The sequence below is a fragment of the Acipenser ruthenus genome, chromosome 1 (assembly GCF_902713425.1).
Source record: "Acipenser ruthenus chromosome 1, fAciRut3.2 maternal haplotype, whole genome shotgun sequence".
Classification (NCBI taxonomy): Eukaryota; Metazoa; Chordata; class Actinopteri; order Acipenseriformes; family Acipenseridae; genus Acipenser; species Acipenser ruthenus.
The window spans coordinates 19,715,010-19,731,015 of NC_081189.1; the positions used below are offsets into that span (position 1 = coordinate 19,715,010).

General features: G+C 36.0%; 1 protein-coding gene and 1 long non-coding RNA gene across 8 annotated transcripts in view; one reads left to right on the forward strand and one right to left on the reverse strand.

Moving 5' to 3' along the window:
• LOC117409061 (mitogen-activated protein kinase 10) overlaps nt 1-16,006 on the forward strand; it is a 94,246-nt gene that overhangs the window by 9,970 nt on the left and 68,270 nt on the right. Inside the window, exon 1 of one of the 7 annotated variants that reach the window (XM_059019182.1) lies at nt 3,587-4,138. The exons of 4 other annotated variants lie outside the window; for them this stretch is intronic. In XM_059019182.1, the coding sequence (XP_058875165.1) occupies nt 4,136-4,138 (3 nt within the window). In that variant the 5' untranslated portion in view covers nt 3,587-4,135. Of the gene's footprint in view, nt 1-3,586; nt 4,139-16,006 lie in introns of those variants that run through there. 2 more of the 7 variants (XM_059019309.1, XM_059019221.1) reach the window with 2 other exon arrangements.
• LOC131728533 (uncharacterized) lies at nt 1,854-12,680 on the reverse strand. Its single transcript, XR_009322725.1, has 3 exons — nt 12,500-12,680; nt 12,213-12,265; nt 1,854-3,576 (listed from the first exon to the last, which is right to left on the reverse strand). It is a non-coding gene; the product is annotated as an uncharacterized LOC131728533 (long non-coding RNA).

Here is a 16,006-nt window from a genome sequence, read left to right on the forward strand (position 1 = left end):
CACATAGGGCCCTCTGTGTAGCATGTGAGTCTATTTCATGTATTTCTGTCTGTAAATATGGAAGGTGCTATTTGAATGATTAAAACCATGGCAGCAGATAATTTTAAATGAGCCCTGAATCTGTGTAGAAGTGTAAAGGAGTGTTTTCTGAAGAAGTTGCTAAATGAAGACAAGATTGATTAACTATTGTCTTGATAGATAGACCTTCTGGGGAAAATAAATAGTAGATAAGACAAAACAATAAAAACACATTGGACAAATGGCATTGCTTTTTAAACACTATTTCTAATGTTAATTTGATTCAATAATAGCAAATAAATTGTATCCAAATGTGGCATTATAAACCACAAGAGCAAAGATAGAGTTTTATATTAAATGGACACTATTACAATATATAAACAGAAGGTCATGCAATACATCATGTAATTACAACATACAATACAACTGGGCCAACATTCAATTATAGGTACAATAATAATAATAATAATAATAATAATAATAATAATAATAATAATAATAATAATAAACTCCCAGAAAGGTAATGATACAAAGCAAAATGATACAAAAATAAACAGAACCCAGAACCACTCATCATAACTGCAAATTCCATGAAAAGGCATGGGAAAAGTGAACAAAATAAATCAAATGTAATCTGAAGCTACTTTCTCTTTAAGGGTCACCCTACTTGAGAGTGGCCTTGGTTAGCAGAACCAGTCAAATACAATTGCGGTAGTTGAATCTTATCAGCTGAAGTTTCTGTGCATCCAGTGATTCATGGAATGATCATTATCGCAGTTCTTAACATGAATAAATTCCAGTCTAAAGTGATTTTTATAATTTGCTTATTGCGATGTTGAGATTAGATTGACAGCATAAAATCGTTTAGTTTTTTTTCTGATTTATGGGATCTGTATGTAAGCCTGACAGAAGCTTTTTGAAATATTTACTATGATAGTGCATGGGCATGTTTGGCATACAGTATTTGTGAAACGCAAATGAAGGTGAATACATTTTGTGTAGGCCTCTATCAAGCTTTAGGGTACAGATAATATACTGTATAAACGCTGCTTTACAAATAATAAATCACATACAGTATAGTACAATGACACTTGCTTACAGGCAGCGTGTATGAGAGGGTTGGCTATAGATACAAATGAAGTTTGCTTGCATTTCTGGAAACACGTAGAGATGCACCAAGTTTGTGAATTCTGATCAGAAAATAGAAGGAGCGTTGGTTTCTTTGGTGGTAGTGTTTGGTCCCGTCAGATTTTTTTTCGGACTCATTAACAGTTCAGTGGCAGGCTCTCGCTGGAGCTGCAATCTTTTTAACTCTTTCTCATGAAAGTCACTTTGCCTGAGGGTAAAGATTGCCTCCTTAAGAAAAGCACATGAAAGATTTGATTTTCTTCACCTTGGTTTGAATCCTCCCGGGAAAATAATTGACATAACTGGAAGAGAAATTCACAACTAAAATATGTGCAGAATTGACCTTACTATTGTCAATCAAATGACTACTATGTAGAACCCTTTTTCAATCAGCCCACTGGTAATTATTTCCCCTGGCGCTCTCTGGGGTTTAATGTCAGCTACTGTTGTGCATGAAAGAATATATAGTGTAATGTTTGGTTAGTCAGAAGTGTACAGAGTACAAATGAATGGAGGCTGTGTAACACACTGGTGGGACCACACTTAGAATACTGCAATTGGTTATTTCTTTTTTTCATTTTCATTTAACCTTTATTTTACCAGATGAGAAGATTGAGAACAAATTCTCATTTACAACGACGATCTGGTCAAGAGTCAAACATCACAGCAGCACAAAGCAAACAAATACAACACAGAAAAAAATAAATAACACATTAACAAGTACATACACATGCATCAGACACTAGTGAATTCAGATTCCGATTAAAAACATCCTCCGAAACAAAAACTCTGTAGTTTTAATTTGATTTGAAATTAATTCGAGTCATAAGCAGCCGCAAACTGAAATGAATTACACCCAAAAACAGTGGACACTCTGGGAAGAACCAATCTAATAAATTAATCTGATCTTAAATTGTAAACTGAAGCAGAGAACTGTAACAGGTAGCACAGATATAGTGGGGTTTTGCCAATCAGGGTTCTATAAACTAACCTAAGCCAATGATCCAATCGCCTAGTGTGCAATGAAGGCCATTCAACCATAACATAAAGATCGCAGTGATGAGTAAGATAAGAAGCAGCAGTTATAAATCTTATAGCAGAATGGTACAAAGCATCAAGCTTCCCCTAAGCAGCTTTCGAGGCCATTTTGTAGACAACGTCAGCATAATCCAGTACTGGAAGAACAGACATCTGTTTAATTAACACTGTATTTTAACTGTGCTTCAAACAATGTTCCTCTACACACTGCATACAATTACTTGATGTACTTGCACTCATTTTAAAAATGGTTGGAATCTTGACATAGCATATAGAAAACCATTTGTAACTATACAGTCGCAGACAAAAGTATTTAGTTAGTTAAAAAAAAGAGAAGAACCACAAAGAAATGATTTTTATAATTTTTAATTGTTCTATTGAAAGTTATACATTAAAGTAGAGATTCAGCTTTATAATAAAACAACAAATTATTACATAGCATGCATAAAATGAAAAATAACATGCAAAAACTAATTTTGGTATTGTTGAATTTCTTGACCATCTTCTCTATTTATTTGTGACTGGTTACAAACAATCTAAATATATTACAGTTTAAAGGTTTAAACAGGTCTATTCTTAAATCTAACACCATACATAGATCATGTTGATCACATCCCTAGTGTAATGTTCTTTTAAAAAGCAAAAACAATTGCAAGTCTTAAAATATTATTATTATTATTATTATTATTATTATTATTATTATTATTATTGTTATTATTTGTTTATTTAGCAGACGCCTTTATCCAAGGCGACTTACAGAGACTAGGGTGTGTGAACTATCTTACAGGTATTGTTATAGCTTAGATGGATGCATAATGCATAGGATTCAGGGCCACCAGAGGGACAGATACGGTAACTGCATACTGTACTAGAACAAAGGGTTAGTTAAAATTCTGATTATCGGGACTGGAAATGGAGGAACACATCTCCTGAAATAATCATCATTTATGGAGGCTACAGTATGTTCCAGTCTGGTAGTGTTACCTAGCAAAAATGATAGAACTGGAACATACCCCAGCTGGTAACTAGAAGGACTATCCCAGGCTATTTTTTTCAGGAATGTGCCTTCCTAGCCTTCAGCATGATTTAAAAAGATGGAAAGCTCAACTTAGGCTGGACAGAAGCTAGTGACTAGTATATACGGTTTTTTTTTTTTTTTTTTTAAATAAATGCAGACACAAAAATAACCTCATTAGTACAAACAACTCAGCATATACATGATTGTATTTATTTATTTAGTAATTTGTCATTAAGTATTTACAGGGGACAGGAAATTCTTATCACCATGACAGCATTTTTAAACAGTTAAAACGGTTGAAAAGGTCACTCCCACCGTTTTCTGCTCATCCCTTTGACCAACTGAGTAGCATGGCCGTGGATGCTGTGGCTATCCTGCAACGATAGCAGAAAGACGTTTTGCTGCACTGCTGTGAGCTGAGGTGCATCGAGTGATACTTCTCTATTATTTATTACCTTTTAGTTTTGCTGGTACCAGCATGTGATGGTGCAACTACTAACAGCTACAGGAGGTATACTTCTTGTATTTTCCGTACCACCTCGCTAATTCATCAGGCAAAAGCGTGGAAGCAGGGAATGCGAACGCGCTGCAGGATCAGACCAACAACACCCTCCCCTCCAGAGACTGCTATGCGCGTTGACGTCATGTGTGCTCCTTTCAGTTTCTATAGCAACCTTTTTCCCTAACCCCCTGTCTGTCTCCTCTGGTAGGTTCCACAATGGTACAGCCAGCATCTTGCTGCACAATGGTTGCAAGACTGTGAAGGGGAGTGATTCAGCAAGTGAAATATCTTGATTTGTTTTCTGTCTTTCTCTGGAGCTTTTATTTGTTTTAATTTAACCGTTTTGTGATATTTAGTTTTTTGTCACTCACACGTCAGAATGTTTTGAAAAGGACAGTCGCTGGACCAGGATTGTCGTCAGCTTGCACGGAATGGTAGGTGGTGGGTGATGTTGATGCAGAGGATAACCTGCTAAAGGGTGGGGTGATGAATATTGATTGCTGCAAAGGTTAATGAAGTCGACTGATGCCATTGTGGAAAGGACAGTGGAGGGTAGCAAGTGTGTTTAGATTGTAGATGAATTAATGTTTGTACAGACTGCTGTGTGTAACGGTTCAAAATGCAAATGTCTTTAAGAATAATATAGACTTTAAAAACTGAATTGACATTCGTTTTGTAATTCCGTCAGATTTGCAAGTTTTACACACAAGAACAGTTTAGTTTTTTTTTTCTAACACCTATTCATTATTTTAACCGTTAATGGTTCCCATAAGCGCTATTCAAATAGTTTAATTATTAATTAATATTACGGCCTAATAAGCCAGATAAATATATAAACACATTAATAAATAAATATTGCGTGCTGATAAAATAAAATGAACTGCAGAGTGACACTCCGAATCAGAAATAAATATAGCCTCTATTTTTAACTATCTAGTTATTCCAGGTAAAGCAGGACTGTTGAGTTTATTAATATTTTGATGTGATTTTTTATTTATTTATTTTTTTTGCAAACTGCTACTGTTGTAAGAAAGTGGCTTATCTGCTGTATATTTATAGGTTCAGGGTTTTACATTTGCAATGTACGTTTTTTTTTAAATTATTATTTTGCACACCAATTCAGGGACCAATGGTGCTAGCTTGTAACAGCTTGATTTGTTTGTGCTGTGTATGCGTTTTCAGAAATTGTGCATTTTTTTCTACCAATGTCTCTTACCAATTCCTCTTACCGACACACCGTGTCCATACCGTTTTTTTGTTTTTTGGGGGGTCAGATTTTGGTTCTGCAGTCAGTAGGACCTCATACAACATACACTACAGCTGGTAAAACAAACAGTATTGAGAAAATGTTTTTGATTTATTCCATTCAGAATTGTTTCTGTTTTGCTACATTTTAGAAAACGTTTTGGAACAACATCACCCACTGCTGTGTGCTTGTCAAATCATTTTAACTTTAAGCCTCCAGGGATGTCAAAGCTTCATGTCTTTTTATTCTTTTTTCTCTTTATAGCTTTAATGCTTTTTTTTTTACTTTTAACTATTGTAGTTTTAATGCCACAGTCCCACACAGACAGGAATTTGTTATAAGTCTTGATTTGAAGATCTTTCTTAGAGAAAATAATTAAAACTGTATTCAAATACATTTACATTTCCTATTTTAAATTGAACTGCATTTCTGCATACAGTCAACTAATTAAGTGAATTTACTGAATCTGGTGGAAGTTGGGTTTCAGTGTTGAAAGGAGTTTTCAAAGCCATGGAGTATAATCTGCATGAAGGGCAGATATGTAATAAATGTATACAGTCCTTGAGTAATTCACAGTGCTCTTTAAAATACATTCAGCACATTGTAAGTTTAGGGTTGTATTCTTAAGGAGAGGATGAAACCTTCTATAGTCCTAAAAAATCATTCTGAAAATATCATGATGGGCGATGTAATTACTGGCTGTGGACAGTCATCAACACACACTCATAATGCCACCCTGCTGCCTTTGTTTGCAAAATGCAGTAATGCAAACCATGTACAACTGTTATTCAGTACAAAACTGTATTAAATATATTTATAAAGCATCATTTAAAAGGCATTTTGTTAGGCTTGACTTAAAAATATAATTCTGCTTCCTCTCCTGAACCACAGTAAGTGACAGGTTTTGACTCAAAGTATATAATTTTTATATAATAATTCGTATAATTAATTTTTAATGCAGTCAGTCAAGATAAATTGCTTTAGTTTTTATAGTGCCATTAAAGTGTTTCCATTGTAAATACATGTTAAAGTTTATCATGGTGGCTCCATACATTGCTTTGTTACAGCCTGCTGTAATTGGAAAGGCTGTGCTAAAGCACTTCTGTTTGGGACGTTTGTGAGACCTTGTTATTTATAAACTGGTCCTTTTTTGAAAGTACTGTACATACTGTAAGTGTTGACAAACAGAATTCAAAGCAATATCACATCGAGGAATGTATGAGTACTGTAAGCATGGCTGGAGGCCTATCTACAAAGTGAGGATAAATAACTTGGACATGAAACTCACCAATGTATCTCTTACTCTAAATGGTTGCACAATAGAATACCTTTATTTATTTATTTTACCAGAAGCAGAACTACCAATATCTATACAAGGAATACCTCTGTCATTACACATATTACCATTACTGCTACAAAAAAAAGAAAAAGAAAACTACAGTACTATGACTATTACAACTACTATTACAAATCCAAACCAAAATGGAAACAATGAAGCTAATGACAAAATACCTACTGTACTCAGTAGACTAGGTTATCCATACCTACAGCACATGAAAACTCCAGTGTACAGTAGAAATTGTATTATTCAGGCCATTTTCCTTTTTTGTTATTACTCAAGCTTTTATACAAGCTACATATTTAAAATACTGTATTTTACACAGACATGCTAAAACTAGATTTAACTGCTCATAATAGGATGCGAGATATCCTATGTCTTGTATCTGGCTAACCAACCTTGTTGAACATTTTCAGTTCCCCAAATTAGCATGTTTGCGGTCCATATTTGCCTGGGGACCTGCTTCATTATTGCAGTAAAATGCATTATTGTGGTCTGGTGTTGTGATTTCCTTCTTTGCAAGATCACTACATAAAGGAGTAGTAGCCTGATTCAGAATGTGACAGGAAATGTATGGTCACCCTGTACCAGCAGTATGTGTAATTTGATAATTACTTGCGCCTTCTTACATTTTCAGAGGAAGTCTAATATTGTTCTCACTTTTTCTAAAACATTAAGGGTTGATACAGTACCAATGGTAACCCCTGCCTCCACAATTCCCTGTAGACATCTGGCTGCCATTTCAAACAATTCATTTTTCTGATTCATGGCTCAAACACATGTACCAATGATCTCTTATATGTGCATTGTAATAGTACAGTATCTGGTATCAGATACAATACAGTGAATGTAGAGAAGGGGTCAGTTTGTTGAAAATGACACGTGTCTTGATTGCTTGTATTGACCACTAGTTTTACCAGTGTCCAATCACCTAATGTTGCACCAAAGAATGTCATCATATTATTATTATCTACAATATTTTGTCTTTCAAGTAAAATAATAAAAAAAAAAAAAATGAAACCATATTTCCCCGTAGGAAATGTTCTCCTCTTAAAGATCCAGCATCATAGTTTAAACTTCATAGTGTTGTACATAGATTATTACATTATACAGACTCTTTAAGGCATTTGAACAAACATTTACCTAATATGAAAGTTTAAGACTTTATCTACAGTATTAGGCCTAATAATTGTATTTAAATAATTCTTCATACACTGCTGTTATGATTATTTCATAAGATTCAAATAATGACATTTGACAACAACACTAACTGAAGCTTTCTATTTATTTGACTGCAGTCTCGCTATGTTGCAGTGGATCGGATTCTGTTCTCATCTCACATTTAATAGGGCTACCGCTTCACAGACTTTTCAGGTCTTCAGCACAGTGTTTTTGGAAGTTTTCTTATTATCCAGTGGTTTACCAAATTACCTTATCACAATAATGCCACACAATACTGTAATCATGTATTTTCTTAGCATAAATATGATGAAGTTGGTAAGGAAATAAAGCCACAAACAACATCAATTCTTTGTTAGAGTCCAGGTCATTTAAATCCTTTTTAATTTAATTTAGACAATCTGAAGGTCTTGTTATATTAGGGCCGTCTAATTTATGCTACAATCATATTTTGTTAGAAGATGATATTACATAACATAGATCTGCATCAATTCCATATTATCTTTAAAAAAACAGTGGTGAAATCTGTGACTGCATTAATGTTATCATCTTTAGATGTGTATAAGCAGGGTAAGAGTGAGGTCAAGGGTTTGGTAAACAATTTCACTATAAATATAAAGAGTGCTGTAATTGTCTATGCAGGCGGTGTTTCATTTTAAATTTGACTTTAATATAGCCAGCATGCTACTGTTGTATGTAGTGTTTTTTATGCATATCTTTTTGATAAATAGTTGTTATTCCAAAGTAAGAAAGACACGGACACTACATAACTTATAAAATAGTAGCATGACCGGTAAGATTGCATCTGTACTTAAATTTGTATCGATTTTACCATTTGTCTTTATAAGTCCTGTTAATCGGTCACGGGGCTTGCTTTTTCCTTTAACCTCAGTAGACAGCAGTGACACCAGGATTTAATAAATCTTTGTTTTGAAAAGCAAAGCAATGCTCTTTCATCTGTTGGGCTGAAAAAGTTTTGGTACACTCACCGTTTTCCTGAAAAGATTTCATACTGTATTAGACAAGTGTAAATTAAGCTGCATTTTCAAGTAGGATTAACAAATATTGAAATTTTGCTTAAAACTAAACTGGGTTTAAAGACAGATTATTACTGTATTGTAGCTATTTTATTTGTTTTTTTCATGTATCTCTGCTTTGAAATGCACTAATTATACTGTAGTTTTTTACGTACCTGACTTTCAAAGGGGAAAGTGATATCCCCTTGAAGCTTTCAGTGTAAGAAAGAACATGATTATTTGATTTGTTTAAGCCTATATTGATGAAGATAGATCATGTTGTTTATTTGCAAAGATGTTTTTATTTGAAAAAGAAGCATAGTATGTCCCTACAGTGAAACACAAATCCTTATAGCAGGAGAGGTTAATTGCATTTATATTAACATTCTTCGTTCAAGGTTGTTAGGTCATTTTATACCATATCTGTTTTACCCTTACCTTAACCCACCCTAATCCTAACCCTAACCGTTTCCCAAAAGAAGGAAATAGCCTAATCCGAGGCCCAAACTTTTTTTTTCCCCCAATACATCCAGGACTAGCCTGATTTTATAAGCTTATTAATTTGAAAGAAATGTAGTGCCACTGTTGTACTTTTTATTCTTTGGGGGGGAAAAAAAAAACTACAAATTAGTGGTCCATCAATTTTATCTTTGTAGTTTTTAGATTGTATGTTGCTGGCTGTAGCCTACTAGCACAAAGAGATGTTACTTCTTAGCCAGACTGACTCATAAAAATAATGATGATGAAGAGTAGACAATAGGATGGAAGCAAATTTAAAACGGCTCAGAGACCAGGATTCTTAAATAATGTATAAGGGAAATGTATTCTATTGGGACATTTCAATATTAAAAATACAATTTACTGCTATTAAATACAGATAGTTGTTTTTTAATTTGCTGTTTTAAATATTCAATTTGTCAGTGTCATTCCTTTATTTCAGGAGTCTATTTCGCCATTGTGCCATGTGAGCAGTGATGTCACATCTGTCTTTCATTAAAGCAATAAGGAGTGACAAGGTGTTCATTACACCTGGGAATCGATGAGGCCCATGGCTATAAACCATAGGCCCCAAACACCTTCAGCTATGTTAGCATAATGAATTCCAAACTTTCAGGTCCAGCAAAATGGTTTTAGTTGGTATGTCTTCTAAATCATCAATTGTGTAACAAAACAGAAAGTACTGTATGGAAAAGTAGGGCTAGGTGCATCTAAATATGACCACATTTGAATTATTTATTAATCCTCTTGTCCCCCCCTCCCCCCTCCTCACTTTGTAGATGGCTGGAGGCCCCCCCAGAGGTGCTTTTACTGTATATTTAAAGTATTGTGACACATCAGAATTGTCAACTGGAAATAAACTCTCTACACTTGAACTTTACACAGCATCAAAAGCAATGTTAAAGTGCTAGTATTTGAGCAGGTTGATCTTTTAAATGTTCTTGACTAAACTTTATTATCTTTATTATCTTTCTACTTCTTTGTTGATGTTGAACAAGTTTTGTCTTGATTGATATTGAACACGTTGAACCTTTATATTTCATTTTTTACTTAAGTATTTTTTATAATGTCATTAACTTACAGTATGCTCTCACATAGAACTTAACAGAAAATGTATTATAAACCAAACAAATTAAAAAACTGCTTTAAAAGACATTTTCTTAACCCTCATTAGCCTACTTGTAAGTACTATAACATTTCTCTGTTGTACTTTGTTTAGTTTTCCAGACTTTATTTTCAAGACCATTTTTCCATCTACAACACTGTATATTTACTCCCTGTCACCTTAAAGAGTTATTCTTGTTGTTTAGAGTCGCTTATCACTTGTATCATAATGCAAAAAAAAAAGAAAACATATATAGGGGACTGGCAAGAAGATTGTTAAATTAATTAGAGTAAGATAAATATTTTATCAAAGCCTTGATTATTGCTAAGGCTGTATTTTTTTCAGGATAGTCACGGATTTCATGATATCCATGAAATTTACCCATTGCTGTGTAATATGTAGTTCCCTGTGAAAATTCTAATTTCTGAAAGAATAGTGTAAATAAACTTTTTTTTTCATAATAAATAATACACCAAACGTTTGCCTTATTGACGCACTATCTGTTACTCTGCATTTAGTGCGCTTCTGGTAAATAATTGAACACACTGTATAGAGCTGCACAATTTCTTTAAAATGTCTTAAATGAAAAAGACACCGGCTGCATCAAATATCGGAACGGAAAAAATTCTGCTAAAGATCGCTCTGTCCAGTAAAAGAAGGGGATATTTCCCGTGTCTGTTGTTATTTTTTACTGGTATTTATGTTTTTATTTTGTTTGATAATTCACTGGTGTTGAATGTAAAGTCTGTATCAATATCTTCATATATGTATCTTTTGTATAGTCTGTGTATTAGAACTTTGCAAACTCTATTAGTGTAATGTTTGTACTGCAGGCCACAGGCAAGGATGTCATTAGAAGGAAACCCGGACTTGTGAGTGGGTTTTCTGGAATACGATTAGTAAGATATATTTCTGATTTTATAAACTGCGTAGCATTACATTTTCTGAATAGCCAACCACTCCCATGTAGCTTCCTTTTTATGGTTTAAGCAGCTGATCAATGACAAATGCTGAGACTGATGCAGAAAGCTTTTTTCTATGTAATGTTCAATATGTAATGTATGTGGCACTTTAGTAACATCGAATTTTGTAACATTAATACATTTTCTATTTGCTGAATTACAGAAGTCCACATTTATGTAAAACATCCAGTACAGCTTCCAATCCCTATCTGGTTGAGCCCATGTCAGTTCTGGCATCTCCATTGCCTCTTAGGCCGATGACGGGCTGTAAATTGGGTTAGGACCTTTTAATGTAAAACCCAGAACTTGTGTTGTTTCCATGTACAAAATCGAATCTGCATAGAATTGGGATTGCTTCACAGGCAAAATTGGTCTCTTGCCAATGGTGATACACTGGTGTTGAAGGTTATGGTTTAGAGTGAGATTAGGTCTCACTGCAGAATGGACTTGACAGAATTGTTTAATAAAATGTTAGCGATGAGAAATTATGTTTTTCAGTGACAACATTAAGGAAACACACTGATTGGATTGTTTTAATGGCTACTGTATATATGCAGTATTTTAAGCAGTATTTTGTATGTATAAAAACAATGTAAGTTTTAAAAAGAACAGTTTTCCAATGACATCAAAATAATTTCTGTAGAAATAGAAAAATATATGCAGTTTATTGAATTAACAAAAGAGGATATATTTTGTTATGTTTTGAGATGACTGGAGCTGGATAATTCTTTAAACCGTGGCTTAATAGTTAAGCTATAATAAAATGCATGAAATGTCAGGGATCAGTCTTGCATCTGCACAAAAATAAAATCGATTTGGAAACCATACTACAACACAGAAGCTTCAGGATTTAGGCTACAATGCAATATTAAGCAGGGAAGAAAGGCTAAGAAACCCAATTTCTTGCTTTCCTTTTTCAGTTTCTTTGTAAATGATCTGGCAGGCAGATGAAGTGACAGCAAGAATCAAACTAGTTTGAATTAGTTCAGATTATTTCAAGATATTAAAGAAAAGCAGAAAGCAAGCTCAAGATAAAAGTATTCTTAATCACATGCAGGAGTGCCTGAAAGCAGGCTAACCAAAGCCACATGAGACACCACTGGGAGTAGACAGTACAGCTGCATGTCTGGGCTGTACATTACAGTACATATATAAATAATTACCATAGGCTTTGTGCATAATTATGTCATGCGCTTCCTTGATGGTCATGCAGGATCTAAAATAAATAAATAAATAAATAAATAAATAAATAAACCGAGGTTCTGGAATTGCCATATTCCCACTGAAGAGCCTTTCCCTCATGAATAGTCAGTGTTATTATCTGTTTAATATTAAAGCATCTCAGTTTTATAAAAATCTTGTATAAAGACAGCTTTACATACACATCTACCACTATCAATCTAATGCTCCTATCAGTACAGTATATCTGACTATATATACAAATACATACACATTTGTCTGTCTTGATCCAAATAAATAGATTCCTTTTGGGCACTCTGAGCAAATGTACATCCACACTGTTTTCAGCTGTCTGTTATATGATCCCACTGCATAGAGGTTCATTTTCACACCTTCCTTTGCACCCTTAAGAAAGAAAAACAATCTTACTTAGCATGACCTGGTAACAAGTCTGTTCTGCGGTACACTGACATTTCTTAGCAAAGCAAGAAGCTTGCGGCTTAGCCAAGCTTAGGAGTTCTTGGATGGATTCCAATCCAAGGTTCAGCTTGGACAGCTCCCAGTGCACAGAAGGTTATGGCGAATGCAGTGGCTGCTGAATTAGGCAGTATAGAAGGGGAGGGGAGAGAAATGACCTCTGCTGCAGAATGCAAGCTGGAATTCAGTGACCTGTTCAAGGATGTGATGTGCATCAGCTATGACTTATGTCTGTCTCAGAGGCAGCAAGGAGGATGTAGGAAACAAAAACAAAAACACCCAGATAAGCTTCACGGTACACTATAAATATCAAACAACAAAAACGTGATCTGTACCCATTTAGATGCGTAAGAGAGCCTCACATGAAAAAGCTGTGCCTCTGTATAAAGGCCAGATTGGTTGTGTACAGTTTGTAAAACCAGAGCCTTAAAAGTATTTCACAAAAAATGTCAATAGCAACAGTAGACATAAGAACTACGAGAGACCTGCCAATGGTTCTACTCGTACAACATTTTATATTCTCAGCAGGGTGTTATTTTTCATCTACAGTAAAATAATATCAGATTAATGGGACAAAATTGCATGCTTTGATGTAGGAATCTGTCACGAGGTTTGACAGAGTAATGGCATATGAATGTTTGAAACCAAGATTTTACTGAAGCTGTTTCAAAAAGCCTAGAAATATTGTTAAAAAGAGATGACAGTTGCGTCCTGCATTTCTTGTCAAAGACAAACTATTATATTGCATTGTATATTACCTTCTTATGGTTAGTGTCTTCATCTTGATGCCACATCACAGTACAGTGAGTTAATATACATATTTAAAAAATAAACTTGAAATCAAGGATTTTGCAAAATCAAGAATATTTCATGGGGTGTCCGCTACTGCTGTAAGGATAGAGCAGAGGAAGCAGAAACGAGCTGTTAGTAAGACAGTATCAAGCAGAGGATGCTCGGATAGAAAAGAGATCCCGACCGATGAGCTCTCCTATTGCCGAGGACAGAGCGTGGTCGAAGGTCACGTTCCTGAGGATCTGAAAACATATAAAAGGGCTCTGCTCTGCAGAGGCGCCTCTCGGGGCGATAGGAATAGTCCAACAGCTTAGGACTGAAAGGAGAGATAGTAAAGGGTTCCCTGACTGGTCTGGTGCTGCCCTCGCATGAGGTGAGGCACAGGCCTCCGAAGCCAGGAGTGGGAGGGCGTCCTGCAGGGAACCTGCAACAGAGAGTGATAGGTTAGTCTGGGACTCGGGCACTGAGAGCGGGAAAGTGGGCCACATCCTGAGGGAAGGAAGGACAGCGCCTCACGTGGTGAGGCAGAATAGCCGCATGAGCTGCGTAAGGATAGTGTGGCCGGGGGTCCCCTCTGACTTGCTCAGTGAGAACCCTCCTAGTGCGAGGATGAACCTGACGCTCCTGAGACGCGCTGAATAAATTGACCGCAACGGGTTAATCCTATAGAGGGTAGCGGTGAGATCGGAACCTAACCCGACAGGCATAGGGTGCAAGGCAGGATACACCCTGGAGGGGACGCCAGTCCATCGCAGGGCAACTAAGGAGCAATTTAGAGAGGCCCAACAAAGCATTTTCTCCTCCTTAAATACCATGTGGCTGGAGCTTAATTACTCATTAATCATTCAATTAAGGCTTGCAGGGAGGATTTTAACACCCTACCTGCCAACCCTATAGTCACACACATATACAATTTACATTTGCCACAGTGAGGTTACAAATAAAGAGAACTGTCACTGACGGATGACAAAATTTGTGCTGCTGTATTGAATACGTGATGGGTTTTTGATTCTTAACATCTGTGCCCTATTTCAAAGTATGAAAATACAGGATAGATTACAGGGGTCTCCAACCCTGGTCCTGGAGAGCCCTAAATCCTCAGGTTTTATAGGTGTCTATGTCATCAGTGGCTAAAGATCTCAAAACACTTGTTAGTCTTGACTAATTAAGCCATTAATTGATGCAATTAAGTAACTGAGAGCTCTATTTTTATTTCTTATACAGTGCCTTGCGAAAGTATTCGGCCCCCTTGAACTTTGCGACCTTTTGCCACATTTCAGGCTTCAAACATAAAGATATGAAACTGTAATTTTTTGTGAAGAATCAACAACAAGTGGGACACAATCATGAAGTGGAACGAAATTTATTGGATATTTCAAACTTTTTTAACAAATAAAAAACTGAAAAATTGGGCGTGCAAAATTATTCAGCCCCTTTACTTTCAGTGCAGCAAACTCTCTCCAGAAGTTCAGTGAGGATCTCTGAATGATCCAATGTTGACCTAAATGACTAATGATGATAAATAGAATCCACCTGTGTGTAATCAAGTCTCCGTATAAATGCACCTGCACTGTGATAGTCTCAAAGGTCCGTTTAAAGCGCAGAGAGCATCATGAAGAACAAGGAACACACCAGGCAGGTCCGAGATACTGTTGTGGAGAAGTTTAAAGCCGGATTTGGATACAAAAAGATTTCCCAAGCTTTAAACATCCCAAGGAGCACTGTGCAAGCGATAATATTGAAATGGAAGGAGTATCAGACCACTGCAAATCTACCAAGACCTGGCCGTCCCTCTAAACTTTCAGCTCATACAAGGAGAAGACTGATCAGAGATGCAGCCAAGAGGCCCATGATCACTCTGGATGAACTGCAGAGATCTACAGCTGAGGTGGGAGACTCTGTCCATAGGACAACAATCAGTCGTATACTGCACAAATCTGGGCTTTATGGAAGAGTGGCAAGAAGAAAGCCATTTCTTAAAGATATCCATAAAAAGTGTCGTTTACAGTTTGCCACAAGCCACCTGGGAGACACACCAAACATGTGGAAGAAGGTGCTCTGGTCAGATGAAACCAAAATCGAACTTTTTGGCAACAATGCAAAACGTTATGTTTGGCGTAAAAGCAACACAGCTCATCACCCTGAACACACCATCCCCACTGTCAAACATGGTGGTGGCAGCATCATGGTTTGGGCTTGCTTTTCTTCAGCAGGGACAGGGAAGATGGTTAAAATTGATGGGAAGATGGATGGAGCCAAATACAGGACCATTCTGGAAGAAAACCTGATGGAGTCTGCAAAAGACCTGAGACTGGGACGGAGATTTGTCTTCCAACAAGACAATGATCCAAAACATAAAGCAAAATCTACAATGGAATGGTTCACAAATAAACATATCCAGGTGTTAGAATGGCCAAGTCAAAGTCCAGACCTGAATCCAATCGAGAATCTGTGGAAAGAACTGAAAACTGCTGTTCACAAATGCTCTCCATCCAACCTCACTGAGCTC